At 56.1% G+C, this 25076-nt stretch overlaps 1 protein-coding gene across 6 annotated transcripts in view; it reads right to left on the bottom strand.

Moving 5' to 3' along the window:
* Nucleotides 1–4868: 4868 nt before the first annotated feature.
* The window catches only part of ZBED4 (zinc finger BED-type containing 4), a 30717-nt gene continuing 10509 nt past the window's right edge, over nucleotides 4869–25076 (bottom strand). For 5 of the 6 annotated variants that reach the window (XM_059187315.1, XM_059187316.1, XM_059187314.1 and 2 more), the window contains one exon: nucleotides 4869–9608. In XM_059187315.1, the coding sequence (XP_059043298.1) occupies nucleotides 5762–9274 (3513 nt within the window). In that variant the 5' untranslated portion in view covers nucleotides 9275–9608 and the 3' untranslated portion in view covers nucleotides 4869–5761. Of the gene's footprint in view, nucleotides 9609–14560; nucleotides 14699–25076 lie in introns of those variants that run through there. The other variant, XM_059187317.1, reaches the window with a different exon arrangement.

The raw sequence follows: 25076 nt of genomic DNA, 5'->3' as shown, positions 1-25076 counted from the left end.
AAGGCTCTCCGCAGACCCCACTCTGTCCGCGGGACCTTCCTGGGAGGCTGACCCTCTCGAGGTGAGCCTCCCGCGGCCGGCACGACCCGCTCAGGGGCGCCGGGAGGAGGGTCATTGTGTTGGACTTGCAGTGACCCTGCAAGACAGGGATCGTTTGAAGATGCAATAATTTTTTTTTAATATTTAATTTATTTATTTGGCAGACAGAGATCACAAGCAGGCAGAGAGGCAGGCAGAGAGAGAGGAGGAAGCAGGCTCCCCGCTGAGCAGAGAGCCCAATGCGGGACTCGATCCCAGGATCCTGAGATCATGACCTGAGCTGAAGGCAGAGGTTTTAACCCACTGAGCCACCCAGGCGCCCCAAGATAAAATAATTTTTAAAACCAGTTTGCGTTTTATGAAACAGCTTATACATCGGAGCTTCCAAACAACTGCATACGGGGTGGCCGGTAGGCTCAGGCCTAAGCGTTTGCCTTCAGCTCAGGTCATGATCCTAGGGTCCTGGGATCGAGCCCCGCATTGGGTTCCCTGCTCTGTGGGGAGCCTGCTTCTCCGTCTCGCTCCTCTACTGTGTTCCCTCTCTCGCTTTCTCTGTCAAATAAATGAAATCCTTAAAAAAAAAAAAATAGCTTGAGCAAGGTGCTTTATGCAAACCTCCGAGGCTGAGGGGAGGTGGCCTGGAGGCCACGGGGGGCCCAGCACTGGGGGCTGGGCGGGTCACTCTGGGGTTGGTGCTGGCGACCCACTGGCTGCCTGGGAGCAGAAGCCCCAGGTCAGTGTTAAAACAAACAATACGAGGGCCTGGATGGCTCAGTGGGTTAAGTCTCTGCCTTCGGCTCAGGTCATGATCTCAGGGTCCTGGGATCGAGCCCCACATCGGGCTCTCTGCTCGGCAGGGAGCCTGCTTCCTCCTCTCTCTCTGCCTGCCTCTGCCTGCTTGTGATCTCTGTCTGTCAAATACATAAAATCTCTAATTAAAAATAAAAAAATAAACAATATGTTGTTGGAATATACATGTAATACATCATATGCCCCAAAATGACATATAAATTCAATTCCGTGTCCATCAAAATACTGTCTGGATCTCCCATGGAACTTGGCGACGGAGGACCAAGTACCAAGGGAAGTAGGAAAACGAAAGGACAGGCACGTTCGGACTCCTCAGCCACCCTGGGGATCAGGGGGCCGCGCAGGTGGCGAGCGGCCAAGGGGCCCATTAGCCCTGCAGGGGCGCCGCGACTGGGGACAGGACGCCTGCGTCTGCAGTGGCCCGGCGGGGACGAGGGAGCACAGGCCCGCTCCAGCCCCGGAAGCCCGGGCCCCAGACGGGCGCCGCCGGAGCCGGGCAGCGGGACCAGCAGCGCCCCGATCGTGGACGAGGCCGCGCGGGCACAGGCCACCGGGCGCACCCCTCACACCGCTGGCCTCCTCTCGGCCGCGGCGTCACTGACGGTCAGGAGCTTGATAAACACGGGAAACCCCTTCGATGTTTAAGGAAAACGCAGTGGAGTTCGCGACATCAACACGCAGAACGCTTCCTGACCCGGAAGTCCCCACGAAGCACACGCCTCCCTCCGGGACACAAGTCGCAGCGCTGTGGAAACGGGACAGGCTCACCGTGGGCAAACCTGCGGGACCAGCACTTTGAAACGCTATATTTCATGCCCTGGACGAGACTGTTCGAAAGTCCTCATCTTGATTTCCCACTTTTACCAGAAATGCTGTCCTTCCTTCTGCCTGGAGAGCTCCCTCTGCGGGTCACAGGGAAGGTCTGGTGGTGACTTTCAGTCATGTTTCGTTGAGCACATGGCTTTTCCGGGAACATGACGGGGCCCCGGCACTTAGAGCCCTACCAACGCCCCCGCGCTCCTGTTCGAATGCCAGCGCCGGCGGGAGTCCCTCCGGACGTGAAGGTGTCTCTGTCTCCAATTCCGTGTCCTTGGCTGGCAGCACAGCTGGTGGACGGGGCCCGCTTGGGGCTGGCGCATGTGGCCGTGGACGGCGGGGCTGGCCGGGCAGAGCCACGGGCGACCCACCCTCGGACACGAGACCTGCCCACTGAGTCCCCGACGGGTTGAATGTTCTCTGTTCACAGGATTTCACTCTCCGGCCACAATCCCCACCAGCCTTCCTGAGCGGATCCGTCACAGCCCACGTCTCAGCAATGCCTCGGATGCCCCCGAGTCGTCTCCGGTCTGCTCCCGTCTGTCCCGCAGTCCTTGGTCATAGCTGGTTTTTTGGTGTGTCTCGTGTTTTCGCTGAGCGTCAGACTGAACTACTTGAAGCTACAGACGCTCTGGATCTTTTCACTGGAAGACATTTACTTGCCCGGACGCCACTGAGCTCGCTGTGTGGAAGCTGGTCTCCCGCTGGCTCTGGAGCCTGGGGCCCCCACAGCAGCAGGCCCCGCGGTCGCGTCTCCCCCTCGGAGCTGCCATCCCGGGCACACGCACCTCGGGGAGCGGGGACCTGCCTCGGGGCAGCGGCCTGGCACGAGGCCCTTCCTGAGGCTCCCCCATTGTCCAGCACCTGGGCTCCTGGCTGTGTCACTGCTGTGTCTCCCTGCCTGGGGCCACCGCGTCCAGCTCAGGCCACCACCTTCAGCACGCCAGCCAATGTCCCTCAGGGGTCTCCGCTCGCTGGGGCTCCTTCCTTGGATCCAGGGGTGCCTGCTCCTGTTTTCTCTGGCCTTGATGGCTCTCAAGGAGGCCCAGTCTACTACCGGCTGCCGCCACAGAGTCAGAAGGGGACGGGAAGGGAATTTTAATGTTAAAGTCCAGTGTTTCACATCCATTTACTCACCGGGGTGAGACCCGAGCTTACACAAAAGGCTCTCTCCTACGAGCGAACACGGAAGTTGGCCCGCTGACCCGCAGTGTTGCCCCGCACGTGAACCAGGCCGCTCCGAGTCAGGTTTGAGCAGAGCGCAGGCGGACATCGCGCAGCGGACCCGCTGTCCTCAACAGGCCGGCCACCGTCCCCCTCACACACCGCTGCCGACGTCGGCCACTCCTTCCCGCGGGACGGTTTGCCATTCCCACGGTGTCGGACGGGGCCACGGTTCCAGAACCACCCACCGGCCACACAGGGACAGATGCGTGGGGCTCAGGGGCCTCCCACACAACCTGTCGGCCGCACGCCTCACCGGACAGCGGCAGCCCAAGGCCACAGGTTTTTAAAGCTGGGCAGAGGAGTAGACCAGCTCGGGAGCGAAGAAGCAGCGAGCTGCACAGGCTTGTGCTCCGAGGGCCCGGACGTCTGCCCACACGGCTCCGCGGCAGCAGGCGGGCGGGGTGGGGGTGGGACAAGCGTGGACGGCCAGGGCCGCACCCCAGGAAAGCTTCACAGAGACAGAGTCTAGACCATGGGCTCTCAGGAGCAGGGACCACGTCCACGTTCCCCACGGCTCTGTGCCAGGAGCTGGCCTGGGCCTGGAGGGCGGATGGTCCCTCGGACACCGAGCGAACAACAGCTTGCGTGCTGCAGTCACCCTGTGCTCCGTCCTCTCAGGGGACAACCCAGGACGCCCAGCAGGTCGCCCCTGCTGCCCACATGCAGCCCCGCAGCCATGACGGCTGGGACGCGGAGTCCAGCTCTGTCCTCACCCCACAGCCGGCAGCCAGGGTTGCCCAAGCGGGTCCAGGGCCGGAGCCCTGCTCTGGCGGGGGCACCTCCCCAACACCACCAGGCTGGGAGTCCTGCCCGCCCGCAGCCTGCGGTCCTCGTGTGGTCAGACCCTCCCCCAGGTGGAGACCTGCGTCGACCCTGGAGGCCTGAACGAGTGCACCCAGGCTCCCCCCCAGAGTCCCAGCCACACCACTGGGAGCGGGAGACCCGCCTCCCCCAAACACACACACCCGTGAGCGCCTGGTGCTCCAGCCCTGGTCCTGACCTCAGCCCATGGGAGGACCCCACGGCTCCATGTGCAAAACAGACACGAGCTCCTTCTGGGAAAGTCGTGGGCTCCAGTACCCGAACTTCGCACCATCCGCTGTGGACTCGGGCACTCACTTCCTGCGGCTTGGGGAGATCCTGGCCGGGGAAGACTGACGGCGGCGGGCTGAGCCCCAGACTGGGGAAGGCTCCCCTGGAGCATCACGGCGCGCACTCATGGCGACCCCCGGGGGAAGCACCACGGCCGCGCGGCTCCCTAGCCTGTCCCTGGCCGGGGCTCCGTGGGCGTCTGGACAGAGGCCGTGCTTGTGGGGGCCCGGGCAGGGCGTGTGTGGGGCCCACGGCGGAGACGCCGGGCACTGCCTGTGGACTCTTCTCCTCTGGCTCCCAACGCACATCAGCACTCACTGTGAGCCCGAGACCCGGGGGTCTCGCCGTGTCGCTCCCGTTAGCAGAAACACGGTCACGGCTGCGAGAATCCCACCTCCTCCCTCCCTACCCCCGCCCCACCCCCGGTGGAGGCTGGGCCGAAACTCCCAACTCCGGAGGCTGCGCGAGTGGCTCCCAGGGTGGGGGTGGGGACGGCCCTCCTGTCATCCTCAGAATAAAAAGCCAGTGTCCTCCAGCAGTAGAAAATTGCAAATAAAAAGTTTAATTTCAGAAACTGTGTTCACCATTTATAAATACACTAAAACATAGTCAATGCAAATCCAGATTAATAATAGGTCCTTTTTTAACAAAACAACTTTTCTAAAAGGTCACAGGCAAATGAGTGACTTGTTTCATCCGGAGTATTGAACTGGTTTGAAATAAGAAAATGAACCCTTTTTTCTAGATGTTGAAGCAAAAATTCTGAAGACAGATCATCGTTCAAAGAATGACAACTGACGCTTCATTCTGCTGTCCTTGGGATTCTGACACAGCCAGCGATGGCTGAATCTTCCCTATTATATAAAAAATCTAGAGGCCTAAGGCTACTCTTACAACTGCAATGGAACAACCTCCTCCCTGTTAACGAGCCGTCTCTTCTAGAAACAGTTTTATACATAATTTGATCAAATTGGGGTCAGTGGGGTCAGTGCACAAATTTCCAAAGATAGCTCCCTGGTGTCGAGACAGCAGGTCCGAGGGTCGGGCGCCCTCGGCAGGACCGCTGCGTGCGGGCCCCTGGCGCGTGGGCTCGACAGCAGGTGTCCGGGGCTCTGGCCGAGGTCGACCATGTAAAACCTGAATGCAGCAGAAGCACAGACCGGGACGCTCTCTCTACCCAGTCACTACAGAACTGGCACGGCGGGACGCGTCTGAGGTTACTTTCCTCTTCCGACGCCGCACCTCCGTGGCAGCCAACACCATGTTCCAGAATGTTCTGTACTCGACACGCTTTAGAGCCTGCAGTTAGAACCTGCTCAGCCAGGATGGCTTGAACTCCACCTCTTATTTACAGATTTCATTAAACAGCCACAAAAGCTGCTGTGTTGAATTAAAGCAATTCTTAAACTAAAATACAGTACCTGATTTGTGGTTTTTACATAATTGAATAAAAAGCCTACAGAATAAAACTGCTCACATCTCCTCTGCCGTTCTAGTAAAACACATTACTAAGCCCCCACTTTTAAAAAACACGTTACAGTTGGGAGTGAAACCCGAATCATCGTATTTCATCGGCGGCGGCAAGACAGGCTCTCCCTCGCAGGCCGTGGGAGGCCCGCGGCGACGCCCGGCTGCGGCACCGGCAGTAAGGCACACGTAGGCATTACAGTGACGCTGGACGGGGTGGGGGGCCCGCCGGGGCACGCCGCCTCCCCGGGACAGACAGTGGGCGCCCGGGCAGCGACGGTGGCCGGCGACGGCGGCTCCGCTGCGAGCTTCAATACTGGAAGTATATCAAGGGAAGATTCACTTTCAAAAAGATGAGTTTTTCAAAATGTTCCGTCATGAGCCTGGACTGGCCGAAGCTGCCGTTCTCTGTGGGTGTGTTGAAGAGCCTTTCAGAAGGGACGATGCTCGGTGGGCAGCCCAGGAACCGCACGGCCAGCGCGGCCAGGCCCGGCCAGGCCGCCTTCTTCAGGTTCCAGTAGGTGAGGGGGTCGCAGCCGTGCTCCAGCACCTCCTCCTCCAGGTAGGCCAGCACCATGTCCTCGGGCACCTTCGTCTTCTCCCGGGGGCCCTTCTTCGTCATCTTGGCCATGAGGGACCACAGGTTCTCCTCCCCGATCGTGCCCTGCGAGGGGGCGCCCGCGTCGCAGCCGTTGGGGATGGGCGTGTTGTCTGAGGTAGGGTTCAGCGCCTCCAGCTCCCGGATCAGGTCCCGCGTGTACTGCTCCGCCTCCTCCTCCGAGAACAGGGAGGCCTTATAGCGCGGGTCCAGCAGCGTGGCCAAGATGTACCTTGGGTCGCGCAGGGTGGCGGCCAGCCGGCTCACCATGGCCTCCTTCAGGGACTTGAGCATGGTGTCGATGCCCATGGTCTCCTCGAAGAGCATCTCGATCTTGCGGTTCAGGATGTGAATCATGGGGATGACCTGGCTGAGCGTGGACGCGTGCGCGCTCATCTCCCGGCCGGCCGCGTCGAAGGGCTTCAGCGCGAGGCACACGGACCGCATTACCTCCCACTGGTCGCAGCTGATGAGCTCCCGGAAGCCGCACTCGACCGACACCTCGTTGACAGCCCGCTTCTGCTCGACGAGCCGCTCGAGCATGTGCAAGGACGTGCTCCACCTGGACGGGACGTCCTGCAGGAGGTGGTGCGGCGGCAGCCCGTAGGCCCTCTGCAGCTCCGCCAGCTTCTCCTTGGCCCGGGGCGAGCGCTGCACCCGCTCGCACAGCTTCCGCGCGGTGCTCAGCAGGCTCTGGACCATGCGCTGGCTCTTGAGGGCCTCGCTGACCACCAGGTTGACCGTGTGGCTGAAGCACTGCACGCCGGCCCGCTCCCCCTCGCTCAGCGTCTTCCCGATGCTCGGGTTGTCGGTGACCGTGATGCCCACTTGCAGGCCGCTGGACGTCACCCAGGCCTCCCACCAGCCCTCCAGCTGCTTCCGGATGCTGCTGCCGCTGTAGTCGCAGTCCACTTGCGACACGTCCAGCAGGGCCGAGCCGTGGTGGTCCTCGCGGTACGGCCGGGCCGACGACGCGAAGGTGACCCAGTGGGCGGTGAGCGTCAGGTACTCGCGGGTCTGCGTGCTCATCCAGATCCCGGACGTGAAGTGGACCACGCCGCTCTCCGCCTCCTTCAGGTGCGACAGGACTACCTGCTTCACATTATTGTACATCCCTGGGATGGCCGTCCTCGAGAAGTAGGACGGGGAGGGCACAGAGTACTGAGGTTTCAAGTATTCGAGCAGCCTGTTAAAGCCAACGTTGTCGACGAAGGAGTATGGCTGGAGGTCAAGTGCAATCATCTCAGCTATGAGACTCGTGATTTTTTTGGCAACGGGATGAGAATCGTAGAACTTCTCGTTGGGGTCTTCAAAGGAGGCGGCTCCGGGCAGCTGGGCGCTCAGGGGTCCCCGCGGGCCGGGCGAGGAAGCCCGCGCGACCCGGGGCGCCTCGGCCTTGAGCACGCCGCTGTGGAACCGCTGCAGGTGGCGCAGGAGGCAGCTGGTGCCCAGGTTGGTGGGCTTCTTGCCCCGGCTGATGGTGCGGCCGCAGTGCAGGCACACGACCTTCGTGGGGTCCGCGGAGCAGATGGAGAAGTGGTTCCACAGCTTGGAGGTCTTCTTGCTGCTCACAGGAAAGAGGACCGGACTGTTTCTCGGGACCAGGGAGGGCAGGTCAGTCGATCTGGAAGCGGCGCCTTCCGCAGAGGCCAACGTGGCGTAGGGGGAGTTGGCCAGGCTGGCGCCCAGCGCGCCCTTTGGGGCGCCCACGACGTCCGCGTGCCGGCGGTACAGGTGCCGCATCAGACAGCTGGTGCCCACGTCGCCCCTGCGGCCCCGGCTGATGACGCAGGCGCAGTGTCGGCACACGGCCTTGAGGCTGTCGGTGGGCGCCAGCGAGAAGTGCTGCCACACCTCCGACTTCAGCCTCTTTATCACCTTCTTGCTCTGCTGGGACCCAGCGCCACAGTCCAGCGGGCCAGGGCTCAGGCCGCCAGCCTGCAGCTTCTCGGGAGAGGACTCCAGCGAGGCCGCGCCCACGTTGTCCGAGGCCGGCGCCGTGTCCTCCGCCAGCGCGTCGCCGACGCTCAGACGCACCTGCAGCTCCTCGGGCAGCCGGTCCGGCGAGGAGGACGCCGAGGGGGACACCCGGGCCGGCTGCCCGGGCGAGGACGCCACGGAGCTCGGGTCTCCGTCGGGAGGCGGCAGGGCGGGCAGCAGCGTGGGGGGCGCGGCGTACGGCGGCGGGATGCCCGAGCCCCCGCCGTTCTCCTGCAGCACGATGGAGCGGTGCGCCCGCCACATGTGCCTGATGAGGCAGCTGGTGCCCAGGTCCTTCCCGTTCTTGCCCCGGCTGAACTCGTTCATGCAGTGGACGCACACGGCCTTGGAGTTGTCTAGCGGCGACAGGTAGAAGTGCTTCCACACAGCCGACCGCCTGCGGGACCCGGACGTGCCCTTGGGGAGCGGCGGGTTTCTCTCCAGCCCGTTCTCCGCGCTCTCCTCGCCCGGCAGCGGGGGCAGGTGCGGCGGCCCCCCCAGGGACTCCTCCCGCCCGTACCTGTCAGGGGCAGACGTGTCTGGGGGGACGTCTTCGGAGGGGACCACAGGCTCCTCCGTCACGTCGTCGGGGGACGGCACCTTGGACGCCAGCTTTGGGGCGAGCTTGAGGGGTGAGCGCGCGGCGCCCAGGTCTCCGGCGTCGGCGGGCGGTGGCGGCAGCCGCAGAGGCGGGGGCGACAGGGAGGGCAGGGCTGGCCCGCCGCCGCCGGTCTCCTGGCCCAGCACGGTGGGGTGCGCCCTCCTCACGTGCCGCATGAGGCAGCTGGTGCTCAGGTCCTTCTCGTTCTTCCCTCGGCTGAACTCCTTCATGCAGTACGTGCAGATGGCTTTCGTGCTGTCCCGCGGGGAGATGAAGAAATGCTTCCAGGCCGGCGACTTCTTCCTGGAGCCGGCGCCCCGGCCCGAGAGGAGGCTCTGCGTCACGGCCTCCATGGCCACGTCGTACAGTGTGCTGCTGTACTGGGAGAACAGAGCCCCGTACTCCTCCTCCTGGTCGGCGGGGAGGCACTGCCCGGGGGGCTCGCGGTCCCCGCCTGCCTCCCTTGCCTCTGTCTGCTCCCCACCTCGCTCCGCCCCGGGCCTGTCCTGCTCCCTCTTAATCGCCACTCCTTCCAGACTGTGATTAGGGATGCGAACACCATCTTCCTCTTCTATTTTAAAATTTATTTTATCAGAAACCAATTCACCATCCCTTTTGGGATGAGTTTCCTGGTTATTCTCCATAATTGACCATAACTACTCGGGCCGCGTCGTCGGAGATGAGTAAAAACCTGATCCGAAGGCTCATCTGTGCCGCCAAACGTCCACCATCTTCAGCCGTGGAATATGAGCTCCATCTTTTGAATGCGAAGGAGCGCAGCAGACCATGAACCCCACCGAAGGGGCAGGCACGCGGGGAGCACACCAGCTCGCCTCAGGGCGCGGGCCACCACCTGCCGGGAGCCCCATTGCGACCCGCTTCTCGACGCAGACACGCACTGACGCAGCGCAGACCTGCATCTTCTCCTGGAGACTGGACGGCTGTCATCTCGGCAGCAGGACGACCCTCTCGCATCGCCTGTAAGAGAAGACAGAGTCAAGGTCAGCACGGACCCGAATCGTCCATTTCAAATCTGTTCCGTCACGGGTCCCTCAGCCTCAACAGGCACAGGAGAAGTCCTGTCACAGTAAGCTAAAATCGAAAACACGGGTTCCTTGATGTTTCACAATCCACTTATATAAGGAAAATACCCTAAAACAACAAAATAAGCAAAAAAATAAGGGCAGGAGTTTAAATTCCAAGGGCCCAGTCATTAAGGGCTGGGGGCTCAGAACCCCCGGGAGCAGCGCTCCTCGTGCTTTGCCCTAAGAACAAACACACCAAGTGGAGACAAAACCCAGCCGGCCTGTCACTTCGGACGGGACACTGAACATCACAAAGAAAAGAGCAACACCCAGTGCTAAGGGGGCGCGAGTCTGTCTGCGGCGCGGGGCGGGCGCTCCAGCCCGGGGCCTGGCAGCAAATGCACAGAGCTAGCCCACAGCGCCGCGAAGCCAGGTGCGCAAGCAGGAGGCGCGGGGCACACGGGGACAGAGTGCAACACGGGGCGGGCGACAGGAGCCTGCCGGGAGGAGGAAGCCGCCCACGAAAAAGCCAGTACGGCAGCAACAGGAGGCTGTCCCCGTGGCCGGCAGCAGAGACGGGAGAAGAGGCGCTTCTGTGTGACAGCAGATTCTAGAAAACCCGCAGCAGGCTCACAAGGTTTTCCCCACAGCAACCAGGGTTTCCTATACATACAATCAGCACAGAAAACCTTAAAACTCCTCATCAACGAAAACCGGAATGCCAGTGGGAGGACAACAGGCGGTTCCTGACCCTGGGGTTCAGCCAGCCCCCAGCAGAAACCCACAAGGCGGAAACAAGGAAGCGAGAAGCAAAGACTCCGGGGGAGGTGAGGGGTGTGTCACACAGCCAGGTGGGGAGGAGCCGGGGCTGAGCCGGTGGCGCCCCAGCCAGGTGAGTGGCGGCCAGCGCCAGCAGCCAGAGCGGCAAGGCCGGCCCCGCTGTGTCCCAAAGCCACAGGCCTCTGCGAGCCGGGGGCGGCGGGACGCCTGGGATGCGGAGACGGCAGGCTCGCCTGGAGCCTCCGGGGCAAAGCAGGGCGTGCGCTCAGCCTGAGAAACCGGGCGCGCTCGGCAGCTAGCTCTGCCACGGACACACGCAGGGTTCCCAGAAAATGTCCCAAATCCTGAACTCCATAAAGTTCAGCCTAATACTCAGAATTAAAAAAAGAGCTTCTAAATGAAATATCAGCAGGCACCAAGGGAGCGGGGCGGCAGGAGTAAGTGCGGTGCGGGCTCCAGACCCAGAGCAGCGAGGCTCGCCGGCAGCGCCGCAGGCACAGAGCAATCCCATGAGACTGTGTTTCTAAAACAGAAGGTGTAATTACAGAGTTCCTACGTACAATTACATGTATAAGGTCTTTTTTTTTTTTTAAATAAAATCCAGAAAACAAAGAGAAACAAGAAAAAAAAAACACTATAAAAATGAGTAGCCACATTTGGAAAAGACTTCTTAAAAAGCAGAACTTTAAGCGTATATAAAGCAGAACCACAATGCGACACCCACCAGGATGGCTAGACTCAGACAGACAGACAACAGCAAGTGGGGACAAGAACGTGGAAGAACGGTGCCTTGTGCTCGCTGGCGGGGGCATGACGGCGGGGCCTCTTGAAAACCACTCTGGCAGCTTCCCAAACATATGCCAAGTCACCCCACGACCCAGCAATCCCACTTCTGTGTAGACATTGAGGAGAAACGAAACCTTGTGCACACCCAGAGCCCCGCATGTGAACGGCGTCAGACAAAAAGTGGAAACAACCGAAATGTGATCCACAAATGGATTAAAAACTGGGACAGAGGGCCGCGTGGGTGGCTCAGCGGGTTAAAGCCGCTGCCTTCGGCTCAGGTCATGATCTCAGGTCCTGGGATCAAGCCCCGTGTAGGGCTCTCTGCTCAGCGGGGAGCCTGCCTCCCCCTCTCTCTGCCTGCCTCTCTGCCTGCTTGTGATCTCTGTCTGTCAAATAAATAAATTTTTAAAAATCTAAAAAAATAAAATAAAAACTGGGACGCATCTCCACTACAGCAAGACCGTGCTTGCCATGACACGGACCTTGACACCACCAGGCTGAGACAGAAGCCAGACCCAGAAGATCGCACAGTGTGACCGTTCATTCCCGGCAAGGCGGATCCCCAGAGACAGAGGAGGTGCAGGAACTGGGGGCTGGGGGAGCACCATGGGAATGACCGCTGGCCAGCCGGAGGCTTCCTTCAGAGTGATTAAAACTCTGCTATCAGGTAGCTGCGACCTTACGAAGATACTTCAAAAAGGCTTATTTTATGGTGTGTGAATGACATCTCAAAAAAAAAATTATATAATTTTAGAATTAAAATCAAAATAATGGAACCGTGATTAAAAGAAGCTGAAGATGGGGGCGCCGGGGTGGCTCCGTGGTTAATCCTCTGCCTTTGGCTCAGGTCATGATCTCAGGGTGCTGGGATTGAGCCCCGAGTCGGGCTCCCTGCTCGGTGGGGGCCTGCTTCTCCCTCTGCCTCTGCCATTGCCCCTGCTTGCACTCTTGCTCTTTCTAGGTGAAATAAATAAATAAAATCTTAAAAAAAAAAAAAAAAGCCCTGGATGAAATCTCTAGTAATGAAAATGTAGTACTTGAAATATCCTGGATGGGGCCAACAGCAGTTTAGATGTAACAAAAGAGAAGATCAGTAATTGTGAAGACACAGCAACAGAAATAAAACAGAGGAAAAGAAAAAGAGCAAATAGCAAGGGAAAAAAACTGAAAAATTTAAAACTTGTGCACGGGGTAAAAAGACGAGACGCAGAAAGAGAGAAGACGTCTGCAAATCTCACATCTGATGAGGGGCTGACATCCAGGATAAACAAAGAGCTGTGGCAAGTGACCAACAAGCCGGCTTACAAATGGACAAAGGCCTGGGCTAGACCCACAGGGACACGCAAAGACAATCGGAAGCACGAAGAGAAATCACTTCATACCCACCAGGACGGCTAGTGTCCAAATCCTGGGATGTGACGCTCCAAAAGTAACAGCAAGACCAGGAAAGCGTGTGAAGATGTGCAAACATGGCCGGAGTGTCCCTGACAGCCTGACGAGGCCGAGCATCTTATGTGCGGGTCCAGGCTCCCTGTGAGCCATCCGCCTGGGCTCTCACCAGCCCGGGCGGATCCTGAGAACAGAGCTCCTGAACTGAGTTCTGAGAGCTTTTCCCGCATCTGGGAGCGAGCCCTTTATCACATGTGTGATTTTTAAGTATTTTCCCCCAGTCTCAAGCTTGTCTTTCTCCCAGCAGTGTATTTTGAAAAGCAAAGCCCAATGTACCAATTTGGTTTTTTATGGATTGTACTTTTGTGGTTACTTTCAGAAATCTTTGTCTACCCAAGTCACAGAGATCTTCTGTGTTTTCTCCTCTAGTTTTACCACCTTGTTTTAAATTTAGATCTTTGAGATACTTAAATTGTTTTGTATATGAACAGCTAACTGCTCTAACAGCATTTGCTGAAAAGACGACCCTTTTCAACAACGGAGAAACGCCTCTGTAACTCAGTCGGACGCCAGCTGTGTGCAGACCCACACATCTGGGTAATACCCACAGACAGCAGCTGTTCACCTACCTCAATGGGATGGAACATGTGGGTGTAGATATTTATCTACCAAACTGTGTACTTTAAACATGTGTGATTTACTGAATGTCAATTAATCCCAGTGTGGATAATATGAGAAACACATGTGTTGGGTCTCTGCCCCCCCCCCCCACCGCCCCGGGTCCTGGCAGGGGCTCCTGAAACCCCACTAACCTCCTGGGAGCCTAGAGTGTCTACTGTTCTGATGAGGCGACTCTGGGTGGGCTCCTGGGTGGGGACGGGTTACCAGAGAGACGGAGCTGTGATCCCAAGCTGGGGTTCTCACCCTGCTCCCCATTCTCCGGGGGGGGGGGTTGCTGGGGAGTCAGTGGACACCTGGTCACGCACTTGTGATTAAGCCTCCATAAAAACCCCAAATGCGTGGGATTCCGAGAACCTGTAGGTTGGGGAGCACGTCCAGGGGCCAGGAGGTGACGCACCACGGCTCCGGGGGACAGAAGCTCTTGTGCTCGGGGTCCCCCCAGCACCCACCCTGCACCCACCCGGCCATGGACAGAGACAGGAGAGAAGCTGTGGGCCCAGCTGCATCCGTGGCCTTCATCACATCCTCCGCTAAGCGATAAGTGGAGGAACGGGAGTCAGCGCTCCCCCGAGTTCTGTGAGCTGTTCTAGCAGGTGAGAAGGTTCCAGAAGGGGATCCTGGGGATCCCACCTGGACCCATGTCGGACAGAGGCTGTGGGTAACCCGGGGACGGGCCCCACTTGGGGGCTGCCTCTCGAGTGGGGGGCAGTCTGTGGGACGGAGCCCCTCCCTGTGGGCTGGGACGCTCCGGGCAGGTGGTGTGAGAAGTGTGTTCAGCTGAGGACAGACACCCCACGGGGCCTGGAGAACTGGTCACAGTGGGGAAAAGCACCCACACGTTTGGTAACCAGAAGTGAAGTGTTCCGCAACGGGAGAGTAAGAATTAAAGAGAAGCGCACGACTTCCCCTAGAAGCGCTGAAACCTGCTTTGTTAAGAGGCTGGGATTGGGACGCCTGGGTGGCTCAGTTAGTTCAACGACCGTCTTCCCGTGTTCAGCTCAGGTCATGGTCCCGGAGTCCTGGAATCGAGCCCTGCACTGGGCTCCCGGCTCAGCGGGGAGTCTGCTTCTCCCTCTGACCTTCCCCCCTCATGCTCTCTCTCTCAAGTAAATAAAAATAAAATCTTAAAAAAAATAAAAGGCAGGATTGTCAGATTGGATAAAAGAGTGAAACTAACTCTATCCCCGACAAGAAACAAACTGAAAACATAAAGACACAAACAAGTCAGAAGCCAAAGGACAGAAACGGTGAGCCATGCTGGTAACTCACCACAGAAAGGTGCGGCGGCCACAGCCACACTGAACGGACTGAGGACGGCATACCAGGGGCGACAGGCACACTGCGTAAAGGACCAAGGGGCCAAGTCACCGGACACGCACACACCGACAGAAGGGAGACGAGACGGGGCCATGGTCGCAGGCCGGTCAGCACGCGTCGCCGCCGACAGAAACGTGGAACACCGTCCAGCGGCCCGACCGACATCCATCCAACGGTCCAGCCAACAGAAACAGAACGCGTGTTGTTTCCAGGTGCACAGAAAACACGCGTCATGACCCGCGTTCGCAGGACAATGAAGCAAACTTCCGTGGGTGTGAAAGAACCAAAATCAATCAAAGGTCTCTGATGTGGGAGGTGAACAAGCAACCAACAACAGAAACTCTGGAAAAACCCAAAATGTATTCAAATAAAGTCTTCTGTACTATGCTAAAGGTCAAAGGAAAAAAGTCGCCAGGAACAGTAAAGCCAACTTAATCCCCAAGTAAACAGAGAAGACAAGAGAGAAAAGATGTGAAGTCTGTGAACTCGAACCCTGCTTCTTGGAAGGAGCAACAGGATGAAAGAAGTCACCACCAGCACCGCAAGACGGGAGCGACCGGGACCTCACGGCAAAGGAGGCTCATAAGGAAGTACATGAAGCGCTTCCCGACAGTGAATTCAGCAACTTAGTTAGATACGACAAGTTCCTGGAAAGACACACAGTATAGAAACTCAAAGAGACAAGTCAAATATCTATTTAAAAAACTGAACTTGCAATTAAAAAAACCTTCCCCAAAAAGAAACTTCTGGGTCCACCTGGCTGCACCGGCGAATTCTACCCAATGTTGGAGAAAAAGAGCCAGTGAAACACAAACTCTTCCGTAAAACAAAGAAACACTTTCCAGCTCTTTCCCGGTAGTGTTATCTTGATACCAGAACTAGAAAGACACTACGAGAAGAGTCCTACCCTATGATCACAAAAAAGCTTCAACAAACTTGGCAAGTTCTTAAAAATTTAGCAAATCAAGAGGCCCCTGGGTGGCTCAGTCTTGAGCGTCTGAGTCAGATGTGGGCTCAGGCGGGCTCCGCACTCCGCAGGGAATCTGCCCGCGACCCTCTCTCCCTCACCTTCTGCCCCTTCCTCCCCACCCGCACATCTCCCTCGCTCTCAAATAAATCAAACTTTTTTTTTTTAATGATTTTATTTATTTGGCAGACAGAGATCACAAGTAGGCAGAGAGGCAGGCAGAGAGAGAGGAGGAAGCAGGCTCCCTGCAGTCCCCCAATGCGGGACTCGATCTCAGGACTCTGGGATCATGACCTGAGCCGAAGGCAGAGGCTTTAACCCACTGAGCCACCCAGGCGCCCCCAAACTATTAAAAAAAACAAATCACTGATAACATACCACGAGTAAGTGGGGTGATTCCCAAGAGTAAAACATGAAGAGGACAGCGGAGCCAATCCACGGTCCCATCCCATGAAGGCACGGAGCGCCACTTCTACCCCCACTTGTGACAGAAGTGCTTGACGAAGCAGAGAAGACCACTCCCCACCCTTCCGAGCGAGCCTGGGAAGAGTGACGGCCGCCAGCACAGGGCACAGGGACAGACAGAGTGTGCGCCCTGCAGACCTCAGCCACACTCCCGCCAACACGGTGCTAGAGCCCAGGTGACAGGCAGACAGAGAGGAGGGGACACAGCCGTTGTCACCGTCATCTGTGTGAGAAAGGCCTTGAGGCCGCTACAGAAAGACACCGACCGTGCCCGCAGTCCTCCCGTGCTGGCCACCTCACCCCACAGAGCTCACTTCCCCGCTCCTGGACCCTGCTGTCCTCCGTCCTCTGCAGGTGGCAAGGTGGGCCCTGCCCCTGCCCGGATGGAGGAACCCCCTCCTCTCCCTTCCAGGCCAACACCTGGTTCTAGGTGGACCCTGACCCTCTCTCGAGACTCATGTGGGGCAACGCCGAGGGACGATGGAGATGGTAAGAGCGAAAACCGACTGTTTGCCCTGGGCCACCCTTTAAGAGCCAGACCAGCATCATATCACTGAAAGCACAAGACAGGGCCTGGGATGGCTCAGCTGACTGAGCGGAGTCTTGGTTTCTGGTCGCGATCTCAGGCCCCACGGCAGGCTCTGTGCTCAGCAGGGAGTCTGCTCGGTTCCCTCTGCCCCTCCCACGCTGGCTCTCTTTCTGTCAAATAAACATACAAGTCTTTTAAATCAATAAATAAACCACGTGACAATCTTTTGAGGACAGTTTACAATTTCTTTTCCCCGTGGGGAAGGAGAAAGCCATCCCGGGCACACAGGCATCGGGGAGGGGGTGCCACAAACAAGACGTGGGGAAGAGGCAAACTGAAGGCCCAGCGGTTCCCAGCGCAGACGCCTGCAGACCACAGGCTCCGGAACCCTACCAGGCCCAAGACTTCTGTTTCGGAAGTGCTGAAAACAAGGGACAGAACATAAAAATTAGGGCGCCTGGGTGGCTCAGTGGGTTGGGCCGCTGCCTTCGACTCAGGTCATGATCTCAGGGTCCTGGGATCAAGTCCCGCATCGGGCTCTCTGCTCAGCAGGGAGCCTGCTTCCTCCTCTCTCTCTCTGCCTGCCTCTCTGCCTGCGTGTGGTCTCTGTCTGTCAAATAAATAAATAAAATATTAAAAAAAAAAAAAAAGAACATAAAAATTACAAGGAACAGAGAAACATGTTTAAATACTACCAGAATGATGAAATCAGCAAAATCCAGATTATGGGAAATTCTCAGGTCAAACCAACCCAGTTCCCTTAACAAACATTTATTCTTGAATCCTGACCTTAGCTAGCAGACTACAGGCGAGGGAAACCTGGATGCAGACTGCTCCACACCAACAGTTACTGGCAGTTTAAAGCTGTGATAAAGGTATCGTGGATACAATTTTTAAAAGAATCTCATCTTTGCAGGATACTTATCGAAATATATCCAGGTGGAGTGTGATTTTGGGTGTCTGCTTCAAGGTCACCGAGTGGGGGATCCTGACGAGCGAATGGCCAGGACTGGTGGCCACCGAGGCTGTGTGAGGGGCGTACTCCCTAATCTCTGTGAGAACACTTCCGGAGAGTTACTCTTTGAAGAAAGATCAGACAGACGGCCGACTTTTCAAGAGAAGCAATGTGAACCAGAGACAAAAGAACAATACCTTCCAAGTTCTGGGGGAGAAAGAGCCAAACCAGAATTCAGTACTCAGTGGAAATACTCCCGCAGAAACTAAGGAAAACAAAAACCCCGTTGGACCAATCAATCAAACACAGAACGTGTCACCGGGCGGGCATTAACGAGGGGTCCAGCGGACGGCACCCGCACGAGCCCCCGGGGCAGTTCGGTCACGCAGAGGATGAGCACAGCAGAACAGCGACGGCTGGGGGTGGCCCGAGGTGCTGGGTCTGCCCGTCGCACCCGGGGCCTGGGCTCCCCGGCCCTGTCAGCGGGGTCATGAAAGCCTTACCGACCGGCACACCCACGTGCAGGTGCGGAAGAACCACAGAGCACACGGACCCGTCCACCCTCGACCCAACACCCCAGCATCGTTCCAGCCTCCGTTTGTGGGTACCTGTAACTTCTCTCTCCCACAGCGAGAAATCGGGCTCCCCTTATCCTTAACAGGTAAAGTCATCTGCTCAACCCTACAGTTTCCAGAAAGTAGTTTCAGAATACTAACCCACATCAGAAGGGAAAACAAGCTTTCAGGGTAGAGACAATAGTTTATAAAAGCTAGTCTTTGGGCTTTTGGGTTTAGCACTGTGTCCAGAGCTTCTGGGGTCAATCTTCCCTCTTAAATGTAGCTATTTTTTCATGACCCCAATACAATCAAGGGTCACTTGCTTCTGATGTAACACACCACAGACCCGGAATGGCCAAACCACAGTCTCAAGGAGGACACCAGCATGAAGGCAAAACCAACAAGGAATTTCCTTAACTCCAAAACATACGCACAGAGAACAAACCAAAAGTACATACAAGGCCCGTGCGGTATTCGGTCTGGGCGGGGGGCTGGGGCCGGCTCCGTCGGCTGGGCGTCTGCCTTCAGCTCAGGCCCCCGGTGAGATCCCTGCTCAGCCGCGAGCCTGCTTCTCCCTCTACCCTTACCCCTGCTCTATCTCAAATAAATAAAATCTAAAAAAAAGCAAGCAAGCAAGCAAGCAAAGCAACCTGTAGGGAGAAAAGGCAGCCCTGGGCACACGATTCACGGAAAGCCCACAGCGGCCGAGTGCTGCGGCGCCGCTCAGGCTGGGGGTTTCCTGCGGGTGGGAGCAGACGCGAGTCGGGGTCCGAGGCAGCTGCAGCGGGACCGCCAGCCCCGAACAGCTTCCAGGACACAGACCTGCATGAGAGGGACTGTGGGAACGGAACTGAGCCGCTCAGGGACCCAAAGCAGCCAGGAGAGGGCCGGGTTGAGCGGGGACCCCGGGACGCCAGGACCGGGGCGTCCAGATCCCGAGCCCTGAGCGAGCCGGAGGCGCTGCCGAGTCGTCGGTGTCAGGCTGGTCGGGGCGCAGGGGTGACGGAATGCCTCCCGGCACCCCGAGCAGCCCCAACTCAGAAACCTCAGCCGCAGGAGCAGCAGCGTGTGACACTGCAGCGGCCGCTGTCTCGCCACGGGAGCCGCGAGGCCGGCAGCCCCGCACAAAGTCCCACACGCCGGCCTGCCTCGACCGCACCTTTGCCGCAGGTCCCGGGAAAAGCTCCATCCGCAGGGCTGGCGGGGACAGAACCTGCCAGGGAGCTTCCTGGTGAGGAAAACCTCTCCCTGGGGATGTGGCTGGAACATCGCGGCTGCTCCCGCGGCTGCTGGGGTGCGGCTCCTGTCGGGCCGCAGAGGGCCGGGCCGGAGGCTCACGAGGACGACCTGGGAACACGCGGTCTCCAGGGAGCTCTGGAAAGCTCAGTCAGATTCCTGGGGAGGCAGCGGCCTGCGTGTGCAGAATCGTGCACACGCCCGGGCAAGACTCGGACGGACGCCCCGACCGCCCCCCTCGGCGGCCCCCCGTGCACACGGAGCCCCGTGGAGCCCGCAGGCACTCGTCGAGGCACTTCAGGGAACCTCTGACCCGTCCTTAACTGACCACTGAGCGACCCAAGCAGAGACCTCAGGGGCCAAACACAACGAGGAACACAGGTTTTCTAGAGTTCGTTCAGGAAGCCCCGAAAAAGACGGACTAAAAACAAAACAAACTCCAGCAGCAACAATGAGCATGAGAGTGAGGAGTGACGTCCGGTTCCCACAAGACCAACGCATTACAGAGCGCGCAAAGAGCAGGAAAGCACGACCCGTACACGGGGGAACAGGCCAAAGAAACTGTCCGAGAGGGCCCAGATGTTGCACTTAATATACAAAGACTTCAAATCAGGCATTAAAAATGTGTTGACTGGGGCCCGCCTGGGTGGCTCAGTAGGTTAAAGCCTCTGCCTTTGGCTCGGGTCGTGATCTCAGGGTCCTGGGATCGAGCCCCGCATCGGGTTCTGCTCAGCAGGGAGCCTGCTTCCTCCTCTCTCTCTGCCTGCCTCTCTGCCTGCTTGTGATCTCTGTCTGTCAGATAAATAAAATCTTCAAAAAAAAAAAAAAGTGTTGACTGAATTAAAGGAAACAGTGTACAAAGACAACATATAAAACAATAAATAACATCTCACCAAACAAATATCAACATAGAACAATTACAGCAGAATAACGACGTGCACCGCGGAAGGACAAGGGACACGCTCACTAGAGGGTTTGGGATGGGGCAGGAGAACCCGCCAACCTGAAGAAGGTGGGCGGAAGCCAGCCACACTGCGGAAGGCCATCCACCGCCGGGCCCCTCAGCCGCCGCGGCACCCGCCGCCCACACTCCCCCCGCCTGCACACCGGACCCTGCGCGAGGCCAGGCAACAAGCGTCCCTGCATTCGAAAGGGCCGTGGCCACACAAGCAGGTGCTGATTCAGCCACAGTGTGGTCTGATCACGCACCAGTGACAGAGGGAACCTGAGACATCGATCGATATTTGAAAATACAAGTCCATTTCTAAGTAATCCACATCAGGAAAAAATTACAAGGGAAAGTAGAAAGTATTTCCATCTGCATGGCGCCTGGGGGGCTCAGCAGTGAGGCGTCCGCCTTCGGCTCCGGTTGTGACCCTGGGGTCCTGGGATGGAGCCCGGCATCGGGCTCCCTGCTCCGCGGGAGCCTGCTTCCCCCCTGCCTCTGCTGCTCCCCCTGCCCGCGCTCTCTTGCTTGTTCACTCTCGATTGCCAAATAAGTAAAATCTTTTTTTTTTTTTTTTAAAGATTTTATTTATTTATTTGACAGACGGAGATCACAAGTAGGCAGAGAGGCAGGCAGAGAGAGGGAGAGAGAGGAGGAAGCAGGCTCCCCGCTGAGCAGAGAGCCCGATGCAGGGCTCGATCCCAGGACCCTGAGATCATGACCTGAGCCGAAGGCAGAGGCTTCACCCACTGAACCACCCAGACGCCCCCCAACTAAATAAAATCTTAAGAAAAAAGTATTTTCATCTAAATGAAAGTAATGTAACACACCCAAATTTATAAGATGCTGACGTGCTAAGAGAGAAATTTCTAGCTTTCGATACCTGTGTTAGAAAAGCAGAATCTCGGATCAATAATGCAAGCACTTCTGCAAAACATCCCACCCCAAAACCACAGAATACACACTCTCTTCATACGCAGGCAAAACAAGTCTCAATAACTTCCAGAAATCTACAATCATACAGAAGAGCTGACACCTTCGGTTCTACACCTGAAACCACGTTACGCTGTATATCACCTAACTGGGACCTACACCAAACCTTTAAAAAACCTGAAATCATACCATGTGTGCAAAAAAAAGGGGGGGCGTAATGTAAGCATTCACCTTTAAAAAGACTGGGAAGAAAGGCAAGAAAATAGGCCATCCTGAAGATTAGAGTGGGTCTGAATGAAATGAAAAACAGAAAAGTGAAACAGAACATCAACAAAACTACAAGTCAATTATTTTTAAAGATTGAGAAAACTGACAAATCCTTAACTAGATTAACCAGGAATATAAGACAAAGTCTGTGAAAATGTGGGAACGTTACCACTGATTCCTCCCAAAGTAAGTGGAGTATGAGAGCATGGTATGGACAACCTCGGACCAACAAGGCCAACAGCTCAGGTAAAATGGAGAAATTCCTAGAAAGTAGTAAGTTACCTAGAGTGACTTGAGGAGAATCAGAGAGAATGGACCTATAACAAGTACAAAAGTTGAATTAGTGATTTAAATTCTTCCTGCAAGAAAGTCGTAGGCCCACATGGCTTCACTGGTGAATTTTCAAACACTTACAGAAGCATACTACGGATACACCACCAACTCTGTGCAAACCGAAGAGGTCGGGATACTTTCCAGCTCGGCCTCAGAGGCCACATCACCTCTATCCCAAAGCCAGACAGAAACAGCAAGGAAGAACTAGAGATCACTAGGTACACAAAGGAGGTCCTAACGTTTTCCACAGAAGGGGACCACAGGGGAGGAAGCACCATGAAGTCGGAAAAAGTTGTTTAAGTCCTACCTCCTTATATCTTTAAAAAACCCCAAAACAAGAAACTGGTATTATATAAAAACAAATCAAACAGACAGAGAGATGCCTGGGTGGCTCAGTCGGTCAAGCATCTGCTTTTGGCTCAGGTCATGATCCTGGAGTCCTGGGATCGCCCTGCATCAGGCTCCCTGCTCAGCGGGGAGCCTGCTTCTCCCTCTGCCTGTTTTTTTTTTCTCTCTCTCTGACAAATAAATAAATAAAATCTTTTTTTTTTTTTTTTAATGATTTTATTTATTTGACTGAGAGAGATCACAAGTAGAAAGAGAGAGGAAGGAGCAGGCTCCCTGCCTAGCAGAGAGCCTGCTGCGGGACTTGATCCCAAAATAAATGAAATCTTTAAAGAAATAAAATAAAAATTTATAAAAAAAAATCCAACAGACAGAATAATGGGCCCCTCCGAAGTCCAAGCCCCTCTAATCTGTGAGTGCGCGGGGCAGGGTGACACGGCACAGAGGGATTATTAATCAGGCTGCGGGTGGAATTCAGGAAGATTATCCTGGCTTATTTGTGGGGGATCCAGTGTGATCAAAAGGGTCTTCATGGTGGAAGAGGCAGAAGAGAGACGGGGACTGACACCTTCAGAAGATGGGCCATGTTGGGGGACAATCGGTTAAGCATCTAAGTTGGGCTCAGGTCATGATCTCAGGGTCCTGGGATGGAGCCCTACGTCGGGCTCCACACTTGGGGGGGGGGTCTGCTTCTCCCTCTGCCCCTTCGCTGCTCATGCATGTGTACACTCTCTCGTATAAATAACTAAAATCTTAAAAAAAGGCCCACGCAATGTGGTGTGACTGGCTTTGAAGACTCAGGAAGGGGCCACTGGCTGAGGGAGGCACGCGTCCTCCCGACAGAAAGGCAGCCTGCCGACAACAGCCGGATTTCGGCCCCTTGTGACCCATCTCCGATGTGATCTCTGGATTAGTTGTTTTCAGCCACACAGTTTGTGGTAATTTGTTGAAGCAGCACCAGAAAACGAATACAACAGACCACAGAAAGAATGAAAGCCAAATCTCACAGAAAGATGAAAGAAAAAAATACTGAAGAGCAGAGCATCTCCAACAGATAATGAACACATGCCCCCAAAACAAAACCTCAAATTAAACCATATGGGGGGGTGCCCAGAGGGACTCAGTGGTTAAGCGTCTGCCTTCAGCTCAGGTCATGATCCCAGCATCCTGGGATCGAGCCCCGCATCGGGCTCCCTGCTCAGCGGGGAGTCTGCTTCCCCCCCTCCCACTCCCCCTGCTTGTGCGCCCTCTCTCGCTGTCTCTCTGTCTCACGGTCAAATAAATAAATAAAATCTTAGAAAAAAATTAAACCATATGAAAACTGCAACTTATTTCAAAAGAGGCTAAAGATATTTAAAATAATACAAAAGGACAACCTAAGTGAGGCTAGAAGAATCTGAAATGAGGTCATGGGTCCTAAGAAAGTTTGAGAAATGAAAATAAAAGACCATTTCAAGAAAAAACTAAACTAGAAGCACCATAAAAACAAATAAACTCCACAATGATTTTACTTAAGAGAACAGAAGAGGAAAGGAATGTTTTGTTTTGTTTTTTTTTTAAAGATTTTGTTTATTTATTTGACAGACAGAGATCACAAGTAGGCAGAGAGGCAGGCAGAGAGAGAGGAGGAAGCAGGCTCTCCGCCAAGCAGAGAGCCCGATGCGGGGCTCGATCCCAGGACTCTGGGATCATGACCTGAGCCGAAGGCAGAGGCTTTAATCCACTGAGCCACCCAGGTGCCCCGGAATGTTGTTTTAATGAAGAAGAGATGCAGGAAGAAAGAAGACCCCAGAGAAGCAAACTGAAAGGACAGGAAAGAAGGTCCAACACACGCACAAGCAGAAAGAGCGGACGGGAAAGAAGGTCCAACACACGCACAAGCAGAAAGAGCGGAAGGGAAAGAAGGTCCAACACACGCACAAGCAGAAACAGCAGGGACACAGGCCAGGGAACAGAATCCTAAAAACTCAAAAACCTTCCCTGAAGTAAAACTCATGGAGCTCCCTATTGATAGAGAACACCGTGTGAAAGAGACGTCCACACCTAATAACACTAACAAGAATGCCATTCAGGCAAAAAAGTCACTTATACAGGAAAAGGTAGAATTAGCCTGAATTGACAGCAATGCTGGCAGACAAGAGAGTAAGATTTAAGGTATTTGAAGGAAAAGGCTGTGAGCTGAGAATTTTGCATATAGTCAAGTGGACTTTCAAGTACAAAGGACACATACCAACTATGATCACCAGGCAAATACTCGGGTAATATTTCTCCATGAGTCCTTCCTGAGAACCCCAGGAGAGAAGAGACCTCAAGCAAAGGTCTGGAGACGCGGACAGGGACCGGTGCGAGCGCTCTGTGGATCCACTTGCAGCGCTAGGACTGACGAGGGCTCCTGGGAGAGAGGCTGGGCTCGGCACAGGCGGTGGAGGACGGAGGCAGAGAGCAGCTCCCACACAACAGTGCCCACACGGGCCCAGTGCCCCTGCTGGTCAGTCTGAGACAGCGACACATGCGGCGACGCGCACAGCAAACGAGCACTGGGTGACGGTCCAACATTCTCCTCTTCTCCGTCCTGGAGAACCGGGTTCCTGGCGGAGAGGGAGCTGGTGCGCAAGATGGAAACAGTCAAATGAACCTGCTACCGTCTGTGACCAGCTCTGTCCACTGCACAGATGAGAAACAACAACGGACCCAAGAGCAGTGCGTGTCCCCAACACACAGACTGTGGATCTGGAACAGCATCTCCCATCAGCACAGACTGCGGCTTCTGGACAGAACGGCTCGTCCCAGGTCTGCGGCGGGAAGAGTGCCACGACCAGCCTGGAGCGTCTGGGCATACCAGAGTGCCAGGAGCCTGTGAGAGCGAGAGAGAATCGTGCCAGACTGTCTGTCTGGGAGCTTACAAAGGCTCCCAACGCCCAAACACGAGACCGTC

The sequence above is a fragment of the Mustela lutreola genome, chromosome 8 (genome assembly GCF_030435805.1).
Source record: "Mustela lutreola isolate mMusLut2 chromosome 8, mMusLut2.pri, whole genome shotgun sequence".
Taxonomy (NCBI): Eukaryota; Metazoa; Chordata; class Mammalia; order Carnivora; family Mustelidae; genus Mustela; species Mustela lutreola.
Note: the sequence above shows the minus strand (reverse complement) of the source record. Positions and strands in the feature narration are given on the sequence as shown.